The sequence below is a fragment of the Glycine soja genome, chromosome 7 (assembly GCF_004193775.1).
Source record: "Glycine soja cultivar W05 chromosome 7, ASM419377v2, whole genome shotgun sequence".
In the NCBI taxonomy this organism is placed as follows: domain Eukaryota; kingdom Viridiplantae; phylum Streptophyta; class Magnoliopsida; order Fabales; family Fabaceae; genus Glycine; species Glycine soja.
Window position 1 is genome coordinate 7,831,964 of NC_041008.1, and position 12,689 is coordinate 7,844,652.

Here is a 12,689-nt window from a genome sequence, read left to right on the forward strand (position 1 = left end):
TTGGTCAATGATAGAATCGTTAACCAAGAGATTTCATTGACTTACTTATGGCTTTTACAATGGATTATACATATACTTTCAAACCACATTGTTGAAAAAGAAAAAGGAAAGAAAATTACATGTAAAGGAAAATTGATAACTTCAAGCAAACGTCATATATATTTTATTAAAAAGATTTTAGTTAAAATACATTAACAGTAATTTTTTTTACATTTTAATCTAATCATAAATTGTTATGATAAAATTCTTAGTTTATGTAACAATATTTAAAAGACATGTCGGGAATAAATTTTCATCCGAGAGAATATAAAATCCTTAATATTCATAATTTAATATAAATGAAAATAGGAAATATTATGTTTAATTTGTCGACACACACGAGTCATGCATAACTAGCCAGCATGTTTGGAAACATGTTAATATAAGAAGGGATTACGTTGAAGATATAGAAGCTATATAACAATTAGATTTTTTAAATCACATCTCATATGTGAAAAATCATAAATGAAATATAGAACGAAACATACGAAACAACATTTTCTCGTGTCTAATTATAGAAAGAAACACATAGAAATATAGAAATTTTAATATAAACAGTTCCTTAAAAAGGTCCAAACAATTGTATTGTATTTTTTATATATAATTTTGTGTTTTTATAATGTATTGAAATTATTATCTTGTTTTATGTCTCTTTCTCTATCCAAATTAAAAAGTGATATGTAATTAAAAAATATCACTCTCTTGATTATTTTTATTATTATTTGTTACATTCATTAAAAAAAATGAATTTTCAACCCACTATGATGACTTGCAATTCATCATAATAATTAGACCTAATATACTTTAACTTTTTAATTTATAAAAAATGTGAGACATACTAAATCCATTAATTCATGACCACTTAATGAGTGAGTAATGGTTTTTGAGTCAAGCACGAATAAGGTGTGAGTGTTTGGCTTGTACAAGTTAATTTTTCCAAATTTTAGAGGTTCATCTTTAAATGACTTATTGTAGTGTATGAGGCCCTCATAGTGCGCCACGTTGGTAGATATGATAGAAAAATCATGCTCTCCAGAGTTTTTTTTTTTTTTTTTTGATATGCAATATATTTTTGCAATTTTATAATTATGGGAATTCATACCACCTTTTCTGTCCCACTTTAAGATAAAGCAAAAGCAAGCGGGATATCAACATATTTTTGCAATTTTATAATTATGGGAATTCCTACCACCTTTTCTGTCCCACTTTAAGATAAAGCAAAAGCAAGCGGGGGAATAGAAAAGCAAGGAAATAAAAGAAATAAGACAAAAGGAAGAAAGAAAGGGAAAATAAAAGCAATAAAAAAGGAAAGAAAAGAGCGTAAACAAAGACAAAGGTTCTCAAAACTCCATAATTATTATTCAAATTCTTTCAAAACGGGTCCAAGCCCCTACTTAATCAACCCAAGGAGGACCTCTCAAATTTTCTACAAAGGCAGTGTTTGGGTTGGGACATCAAGCTAAGAAAGGGAAAGAGAAAGATCACAGAAAGAGAATTCATCTTTCTTTGCGAACAGCTAAAAACCTCAAAGGGAAAGAAGGCATGAATAGAGGTGTTCTTCAGAGCTCACCAGTGCAACAAATGATGACTGGAAACCCTAACTGGTGGAACATCAATATCAATAGCATGGCTCCACAAGCTCCTCCTTTCTTGTCCACTCCTAACAACTTTCCTATCCCTTGTGCTCCCACTTCTCTTCCCTTTCCTTCTTGGCATGAGAATCAAGATCTTCCAGAGTCATGGAGCCAGCTACTTATGTATCTCTCTTTCTCTTTCTCTTTCTTATACATACATACATGCAGGCACACACATACACACATACGCGCGTTAACATGGCTGCATGGAAAGCCTTGTTAATTATAATAGCTTATATATGTTTGGTTATTGAAGGATCAAAATCTAATTGTTTTTGCCTTGTTGGCATATATGGTTTTGGTTATAGGAGTGGAGTGGTGGATGAACAAGGTAAGGCTGGGATGGGTCAGTTTATTCAGACTAAGAAGTTGGAGAGCTGGGAGGATCAAATGCTAGGTCAGGCTCCAAACGCTTCTCTTGTTGATGTTAAACAAGAAAACTTGGTTAACAGCTATGCATATGGGCATGGAAGCGAAGAACTTCAGTCATCAAAGCCATCTTGGTCTCCAAAATCATGTGTGACAACAAGTTTCAGTAGCAACATGTTAGATTTCTCTAACAATAAGACAGATGCAAGGCATCCACCACCAGATCTATCTTCTGAGGTAAGGAAGAGATTAGATTTCATTGCACTCTCCATTAAGGTTCCTTCATGACTAATTGAGAATCTGCCCAATTTTCTTATTTCATCACCTTTTTCTTTTGTTCTTGGTCAATGAGAGGCACAAACTCACTTTTCATGAAACTTTACTAATTAAGACCTTTAAATTTGGCCAGAGAAAAGCTTTATTATTTTAGAGTATTTAAAATTATTATATTTCCCAAGATCGTTCCCTATCTTTTTTGGTTCGAATCACAATTGGCTCTCTTTTTAATTCTTTCTACATCTTGTAGATAGAAAACATGATTAATTACTTCGATTCTATAGTCTACTTTAGTTTAAAATGAGTGATATAGTACATACACTTGACCATTGTTTTTACATTAATTAATGAACCTTACAAATAATTAATACACAAATTCTCACTTTTCTGTTTCAATTTTTTTTTTTTATATTTAACCAAAATAATTTCTTTCTTTCTCAAAGTGCAACAGCACTGCAGCTGGTGGGGCACTCAAGAAAGCTAGGGTTCAACCCTCTGCTACAACGCAGACTACGTTCAAGGTAAAATGCAAACTACCAGGCAGAAGCTTCCAACCCCCAACTCTCTATCAGGCATAAAAGCACACATAAGCACACACAAACACATGTGGGGGTGTAATTGTTGTCTTTCTTGGTTGTCTAATTCCCAATCATGATTATTCTTTTTCACTTGCTTCATCGTCATTTTACCGTCTCTCAATGAGAATCGAAACCAGCCAAATGAAACAACAAAATATAACCAAATTTTTAGCATGTGCGTGTACGACACATGTATATTAATTCCTCTTCTCAATTTCAGGTTAGGAAGGAAAAGCTAGGTGAGAGAATTACGGCCCTTCATCAGCTCGTTTCCCCATTTGGGAAGGTAATAAGATCCTAGCTTATTCAATTAAAATTAAAAAATATTAACCATATACACTTTAACAATTCTTTAATTAATTGATAAATTATTAGGCATTTGTGACCATTATTGTCCACACTTATGTGTCAAATAGAGATTGATAGATGAACCATTTAATAATTTTTCCTTTCAAATACTCTTTATACATGTTATAGTTTTGTTTGCCAAAATTTATTGGAAATTATAATTTATGTTGGTTTCATTTTGTATTTAATGACTTTTTTTTCAATTTTTTAATTTTTGATAAATTTTATCTTACAATCGAAGAGGGTATTAAAAAATATATTAATTACTAATATTCCTCTTAAAATTAAATGTGCATAAACTTAATTAATTTATATATATATATATAGACACACACGTTCAACATTCTTTATATAGAAAATCCAATAATAAAAATTTGTCCATCCACATGTTTAAGAAAACTGGAAATGACACTTTTTTTAGTTATAATTTTTTCCTTCTCTTTCATTTCATTGTTCACTTTTTCTGCATTATTTATTTTACAGAAGAAAAAGGGTTCGTTTATAGCATAAATTAAAATATTATAAATAATGAGTGGGAATAACGTTGTGGTGTGGCATATTTCACTTTTGCAGACTGACACGGCCTCTGTCTTGTTAGAAGCTATTGGGTATATCAGATTCCTTCAGAGTCAAATTGAGGTGATGTTTCTCCTCCTCCACGAGCAAGTGATGGAATGCTGCACGCTGTTAAAGCCTAATGGTCCATTTCACACAGAGAGATTGGATCTATATACATTTTTCACACCCAAATATACACTAAAAAGCAAATAATATATATTGTAGAAATTACTATTACAAAGAGAAAATGTCATGCGAATAATTGAAGTGTTCACAATTGTATTCTTCGTACATACTCTTTAATTATTTAAGTTCCTAAATACCATCTTTTTTTCCGTCGTTGGATGCAGGCTCTTAGCTTACCATACTTGAGCGGTGGATCAGGGAACACGAGGCAGCAACATTCTGTAAGAAATACATAAACCCATTTCTGGTTTATATATAAAAGGGCAATTATTGTTGGTGTTATTTTCCATCCAATTTAACAAGCATTTTATCTTTATAATTGTTATCAATTTCAGGTTTAGAAATTATATCGAAATAAATCATTGTAGATTTTATATAGAAATCAACACTAATTATATTGTTGTGTCTAAGTTATCCTGATAAAAATTAGCATATACTTTGCTTGTCTCATATTATTCGTCTTTTAACATAATGTATACAGCTTCAAAAATACATTATTAATCATACTAATCATGATCATACAATAATTTTTTTAACTAAATTAAGTATCTTTGTTAAAATGTTTTTTTTAATATTTTAAAGGGACAAATATTTTAAGTATATAAAGCCATTTTTCACGACCCAAAGCAAGAATAACCACTTTCACACTTTCTCTCTCTCTCTCTCTCCCCCCCCCCCCCCCCCCTTTCTGCTTCTTTCTTCTCTTTCATGTGCACGAGGGTACTAATTAATGGGTAATTATGTGATACTAATTGAGTGATGATTGTAACTATTTAATGCTAGGTTCAAGGAGAGAAGAGATGTATATTCCCTGAAGACCCCGGTCAGGTATGCTTTTCATTGGATCCATTTAAAAGGGTTTAGGGATTTTGCATTCTCAGAGAAGCCACCAGTTAAACTTACATTTCTTTTATTAAATGAAAAAAAAAAAAAAGCATACAAGAGAATTGTAATCAGCTTTATCAGATATAATATTATTTATTAAGTTAAAGAATCAAAACAAGTGGCTTGTTTTACCACATTACTAAATGTAAAGTATGCTCATTAAATTCTCATGTTGTAAATATTACTTTCTGGTGTAGCTGCTGGATGAAAACTGCTTGAAGAGGAAAGCAGCTGGAGAGCCGGTAATTGTTCTCATAAAGTTCGATGAAGTTTTATTTATTTTCTTTTATAATTACAATACAGCTTTTTTCTTCTTATTATTCTAACCCCACTTGCATTGAATGTTATATGGTTAATATTATTATTAGGATACTCAAGAAGAACCAAAGAAGGGGCTGAGGAGTAGAGGGTTGTGTCTGGTGCCAGTGTCATGCACACTGCAAGTTGGAAGTGACAATGGAGCAGATTATTGGGCTCCAGCCCTAGGAGGGGGCTTTCGTTAGGAGTTTTTTACAAATGGGGCAGCATATACATATAAATATGGTAGCATGCATAGAGGTAAATTCATGGAAATGATATAACATCATGAGCAGTCAATCTGCTAAAAAAATCTAAGGCTGATTGCTCATGATGCTATACTTCATTATTCCTGAATAAAATGTGTGCTAGCTAGCCGTGACAGTATTTGCAAGCCCTTGAAGACTTCATAATTCATGGAAATCAAGCTTAATTAGTTTTCTTTATTCTCATTTAGCTTAATTAATTAAGATGATGGTACTAATTAATGCGCTATATTTCGATGTATATGCAACATTTGTGTGATTAATCATTTGAATGCTACTTTTTTAGCAGCATTAATTGAACTGATTACCATTATGCTCACTAGCTTATATGTTGTTATTACTGTTTCAAGTTAGCAAAGTATTCTGTCTCTTTGGGTAAACTTGGTAAAGATAAAAAGTCATGAACGTTATATTAATAATTAAGCAGATCAAAGCATCTTATATACGTCTCGAGCCATAATTTTAGGATCAATCGATTTAAGTAAATCCAACTAACTACATTGATCATGTCTGAGATACGCGCCATGAAAGTTTGGCTAATATTCTGAGTACTTAGTTCTTTAGTCAAGTTGATGAATCGTTCGTTTTGCATACAGCATCGTTATTTTATTTTATTTTATTTTATTGACACAGCATCGTTAATTATTTACAAATAATTACGAGTCATTAATTTGTATATATAATAAAAAGTTAAGAAAGGGGGCACATATAGTACCGTACTCGAGCATTTGAAAATCAAGAGTCGAAGTGATCAGCACAAACTTTTGCTTGTTGATCTTGTTTTACGGTTGCCTTCATTATCCTCCTCGTAACGTGGATGAATGGACGTAAAAGTTTTCATATATTCGCTTCAAACACGCAGATACATACTCACCTGCCCTTGTCTATAGTTATTTTTCCTTTTTTTCTTTTTATAAGCAAAGAAATTATTAAGTGAAGGAGCCCTAGGGGGGTACTCCAAACCCTTATACAAGGATAAAAAAGCCCCTATAGAATATGCATCAATTACACACTGAATGCACTTTTCTATATTATTGCATATGGATCAGCGGTTAGAGCTTAATAATTAACCCTAGTTTGCCAAGCTAGGACAAACACTAGCTATATAGTTTCTTGCCTTCACCCGTATTCAAGGATTTTTCCTATTCAAAGCAAAGAAGAGTTTCAGGTAGTAAATTTTCTGATAGCTATAACCCTATAGTCTGTTTTGTGATAAATAAAAAAATAGAAAGAAATGAAGACTATTGATTAGGTGTTTGAAAAACTTAAGTATTAAAAAATCATTGCTCTTTTTGTATTGAGGGATATTACATATAAGAAAAAGATTTGATGAACACACCGAAAAATAAAGAGATGAAAAGAGAAAAGAGAAAATTAGAAGATATAATAAGTGATGAACAAGAAAGGAAAAATATTAATTGATAATTACAAATAAGAATGACAAAACGAGTTAACCTGTCAACTCAAGTACGGGCAAGTACGAGTAAGGTGACTAAACACATCAATTTGTCTGACCTACAAATTGGTGGGTTGAAGGCAGGTCAATGCAGATTGACCTACAATTTAATCATTAATTTAACTTGTCAAAATCATTTTTTAATATAATTTTATCTTTTGTAAAATTAATAATCAAACAAGTATCACATATCTAAGTTTTCACTCATCTCATTATAATGGTTGTTGTAGGTTGTTTTACACAATCAAGAAAATTATTAAATAGACGAAACAATGATAATTTTATAAAATTAACTTTATCATCATAAATTCTTTTTTAATTTTTGTAGATTGTTTATAATATTTTAAAGGATATAAGTAAAAAAAAAATGTAATCAATGTTACGTTAAAAAGTTAAAATGATAATTATTTTTAAAATTATTCTTTTTCTCACACGATAATTATTATAGGGTGATGGGAGTATAATATAGTAAAATATAGTATCTGTTTCATTTTTATTGAAGATTGGAATAATATATATCATATTTCATTTTATTTAATAAAATTAAAAACATGCCTTCTTTTGTTTGAGATGATCACAAGACAAGTTATCATTCAAAGTTTATGTTTGAATTTTTTTTACTTATTTAGTCTATATAATTATACAAATTTTACCTTTTAAGTTTTTACTTAAAAATCATCATTTTTAGTCCTTGTACAGGTATTTTCATATCTCTTTTAGTCTCTACATATACACAAACTTTTTTTTTTCTTTTATCATTTTTTAAAAGTAAAAATAAAGACACACCGATAACAAAGAATGTTTGGAATATATTAGGACGATTTTTTTTTTACAAATTTTGCCAAGTCATCTTGCAAACCATCTATTTTATGACTCGCAGATGGCATGTACACTTGCCAAGTGCCTCTGAGCAGGGTAGGTTATGTTTCCCATTCCATTATAATTGGTGGTTACTCCGTACACTCATCCGCTATGTCTAAGGCGGGTTGAAAGTAGGTGAAGACAAATTCAAATTCGCCGGCTTTGTCATCCCTATCTCTTAAGTTAGAGTTTAGATATTTAGATATAAGAAAAGAAAAAAAAAAGTAATTAATATGATTAATGGTGTAATGTGACAAAAGAAAGAAATAGAAAAAAATAAGATGAGTTTAAGGTGAGAGAATCATAATTCAACTAAGAAACAGAAGAATTGAAAGAGTAATGAAGTGTAAGATGATATTAATGAAAAAAAAAGTGTCTAAAATTAAAGTAGTTTTAGATATGTTAAATGTTTGTTTCATGAACATTTTTTTATGTGCTATAAAAATTCTACATTATAGAGGTATATTTACGTCTATCACGCCAAAATTATTTGAATTAATTTGGAACATTTTAAGTGAAAGAACTTATAAAATTGTACAATTAATGATAAAGAGTTAAAGCTAGCACACATTGTTTACTTTATATCGTGTCAAATTTAGTTTTTTTTTCCTTTTTTAATTACAAATAATGATGACAAGGACTAATAATAACTTGATTGGACAAACACAATGCCGCATTAATAATTTGTGAAAGAACTAACCACTTTACAAATTTAAGCCATTGGTTATAATAATTTATACAAGCATGCAATAGGCTTTATAGGCTACTACATATCTATCTTTAGCCACATATAGGTGATCATCAACAATAATTGAAACTTAAAGTCCTTTTGTTCCGAGTTGTTTAGACACAAATGAATCAACTACCAAGGATGTGACAAAACAGCTACACGTGACTTGAAAACCAGTATTTATGTATGAAATCAACGATATCTAATCTTACACACAACATCTAATAAGGGTCACCGACAATGAAATAGCAACCCACCATCTACATCTAATTTTATATATCAAAATAGTGTGTACACCCTTTGGCCATGTTTTTCTTTCCCTTCAAAAACATCCTTGTTTCTTTGCAAGAATATGTTGATAGAAACTCCATGCTTGGTTTGCCCTTAGGAACAAATGAGGCCCCAACAAGAAAAAATATATGAGAAAAATGTAGCAACAATGATGGTCGGCACCGGCATAGGGTTGACAAAGCAAAGCATATATCATCTTGCAGGTAAAGAATTAGACCCAAATATCAACACCACGCGAGACCTCGTCATTTCCACAACCCAATTATTCTTCGTTTTTGATCTTCTAAGATGTGACATGCATCGTCCATCACAGTTTCTTTCTTGTTTCCCGTTTGCATCTGCCCTCGATGTGATGTATATTTCTTGTTTTCTTTTGATCATTAGCTCAAGTTTCACCTTCTAATAGGACCTAGCTAGGACATGTCAAATAATTGAAGAGTTTTTAGAATGAAGGATGAAAAGCTAAAAATAAAAATTAACATAATGCGATGCCAAGAAAAACTAAATAAAAAGAACAGCAATGGGCCAGACTTTGGAAACTACTTGGGGCACCTAACTTTTTTTTTCATACACCCAGCGTTTTTCAAAATACTGAAAATATCCTTATGGGTATTTTTGGTTATAAATAACATATTAGTTTTGTCATTTCTGCAGTGTTTTTCTTTTCGTAAAACCACACTTAGTGAAACTTGCTTCTGTTAGCGTTCTTTTGTGAGCATTTATTGTTGTCGGTAGTATACATGCGTTGTTTACAAATATACGGTGAAGTTCGATGTTTTTTTGTCGCCGGAAGAGAAGTGGTGTGTATACAGAATCATACGAATTGTTAATCCGTATGTTTTGAATTTTTTTAAAAATTATAATTTATTTAGAAATTTTTTTATACATTTAATTTATTTACAAAATTTGATAATTAAATAAATTTGATATTTAACTAAATGTTGTGTTTAGATGTTTATTACAGTAATTAATAGTTAAAGAAATTTGGTATTTAATTGAATGATATATTTGAATGTTTATTACAGTGATTGAAAATTAAACAAATATGATATTTAATTGAATGACGTATTTAGATGTTTATTACAATAATTGATAATTAAAAAAATTGATATTTAATTGGATGATGTATTTAGATGTTTATTACAGTGATTGAAAATTAAACAAATTTGGTATTTAATTGAATGATGTATTTAGATGTTTATATATGTAAAAAATACATTATTAGATCAAAATTAATTATAATAAAGTCAAAAAATGAATTAGTAGATTTATGTTAATATTTTTTTTACATATGTAAATTTTTATTAAATCTATTATTTTTATTTAAAATTTATATATGTAAAAAAATTAATTATTAGATAAAAATTAATTATCACAAAATTTATTATATAAATTTACATGTGCATTAAATATACATGAAAAAATTTAATATTACATATAAATATTTTAATTATTTATAACATAATTAGTTTATTAATCTAATAAACGTTGTATCTATGTATGAATCCTTGTAAAAGTTGTATCACTAATCGCGGATGTTTGGACATCTTTAGGAGTTGAGTAATTGCCGACCACCTCCTTCTTCAATGAGAGAGGACTCAACCCCCGCACTGTATGGCTTAGCATTAGTAAGTTCTTATAGAATGCACTGTGAGAGAGGGGTGTCCCAGCAAAAATGATGAGTGTCCAAAGCAACAGCCCCAGACTTTTACTTTCGTCAATTCAACCCAATTACTTTGACCCACATGCTTCCTTGGGCTTGCATTTCGATTGCAGTAAACTACATGTGGGGGATGCTTAGCCCAAATAGAATAACAAGACTCCTTCAGTGAAAATTACACGAATTATTGTATTGGTGGATTCACACAAGTGTACTATGGACACAATACCTTTCAAGCAGGTTGTAGTAATATCTGGTAATGTTTGGTTTTATTCGGCTTCGGGTCATTTAATTATTTAATTAATGCATGGTCTCTGCTTGGCCCAAAAAAGCAATGAAATTACCTTTTCAAATATTGTCTTCTGGATGTAATAAGTTCATTACCTTATAATTCTAGGATTTAAAGGATTCCAACCTAGCTACTTTAGAATCAAAACGGACTTGGTTTTAGTTGAAATACGGTTCTTAAGAAATTAAGATAACAATAGATAAATAAGATAACAATCAACTAATTAACACGGAATTTCATATTGAGGCAGAAAAGGTAAACTGAATTGGACGTTTGGTTTTACAAGTCATATTGTTGTTTAATTTCTTCCAGTTTAAGGGTACAAGTAATAATCATAATAATTTTTAACTATTACGTTATTATTGTCAGTGTGATGTTGACTGGGACGCTCGCGTTAAACGATAATGCTTGCTTGATGTTATTGTACAATTAAAAAAGTGGCATCCTAAAAATAAAATAGTCTAGCTAGCGTCAAATGTCATACAACATAAATCAACATTCTTATGTCAGTGTTTCATTCAAATATTAGGTGGATTATAGTATTCAGAAGTTTCAAAACCTGTGTATTGTATTCAATGACAGGTTTCCTGGTGTCAAACCAATGTTTTGATTGATAAAACGCTTGTTATTACAAGCTCATGCATATATCTTGTTGTTAGAGCGAAAATATATTAAAATATATATAGATAAATATTTATTTAATATAACTAAAGCTTATAATAAATATATATATATTATAATTAAAATTGATAATAAATAAATATTTTTAAACATTTAAATTATGTTTTAAATTTACGATAAAAAATTTATATTAGAATAAATAGTCATATTTAAGGTTTTTTTTTCCCACGCTGCATATTCTCTTTCTTGCTTTTTCCTGAATTACACCAATTTGGAAAACAATTGTCAATTTACACGACATTCTTTATTCAATGGAAAGTAGGGCTTCACCACCCCCACTTTCGTATGGACATTTTTTTATAATTCATATGTTTAATTTTTTAATTTAAATTATTAAAATAATACAAATATTATATTATATAAATATATTTTTAATTGATTTTAAAAAAAAGAGTCAAGGAGGAAAGACACATTGATTCAGATGATTGTTTTTTCGACAACAAAGTCATGTTAAGTATTTAGAAAATTTAATCAAATATAAAATAATAGAATTAAAAAATGACAATAATGTGTTAAAGGTGTTAGTGCGGTCCAACTACTCGAAACTATTCAATAGAAATTTTAATTATCTTTAACAAACCAGAAAGAAGATATATCTCCTGCACAATATCTGTTAACTATCATTAGTTTTGTCATATTTATGTTACAATTGTATTTTTAGTATGTTTTGTTATTATTGTTTATCATCTGTTTAATTTTATGTGTATCAATTATTTATTCATTGTGTTTTTTAATTTATTTCAATACTACTAACTAATTTTCTCATTTTTTTAATTAACTTATATAACAAAATAAAAATTTCAACAACACATAAATTTAGCTAAAAAAAATACATACATCTAACTAAAAAATTATACTATAAATTTCTCAATTTTTTTATTTTTCATTATCTATATATATCTCTTAAAAACTAATAAAATTTATTTTAATAAAAAATTGGAGAAAATAATTATTTTAAAAATTTTAATTTTTTAATAAAGTAAATATATTATTAGATAATTTTAATAATTTTTATTATTAAAAGTTTTAATTTTTATGTATTATTTTAATAATTTAAATTAAAAGAACTTAAACATATAAATTAAAACAAAAAAAATAAAAGAAAATAAGAGGCCCGTTGGGAAGTCGGGGTGGCCACAACCCCACTTCCCGTTGAATAAAGAATGTGGTGTAGATTGGAAATTGCTTTCCAAACTGGTGTAATTTAGGAAAAACAAGGAAGAGAATGTGCAGCTAGGGAAAAAATGTCATATTTAATCTCTGATATTGTTTTTAAACATTTAAA

General features: G+C 29.4%; 1 protein-coding gene across 1 annotated transcript; it reads left to right on the forward strand.

Annotated features, from left to right (window-relative positions):
• Positions 1-1,382: 1,382 nt before the first annotated feature.
• LOC114418532 (transcription factor bHLH68-like) lies at positions 1,383-5,758 on the forward strand. Its single transcript, XM_028383943.1, has 9 exons — positions 1,383-1,796; positions 1,982-2,279; positions 2,762-2,839; positions 3,117-3,182; positions 3,818-3,883; positions 4,153-4,209; positions 4,772-4,816; positions 5,071-5,115; positions 5,242-5,758. Exons 1-9 carry the CDS (start codon positions 1,582-1,584, stop codon positions 5,374-5,376), a joined length of 1,005 nt encoding a protein of 334 aa, XP_028239744.1. The 5' UTR covers positions 1,383-1,581; the 3' UTR covers positions 5,377-5,758.
• Positions 5,759-12,689: the final 6,931 nt, after the last annotated feature.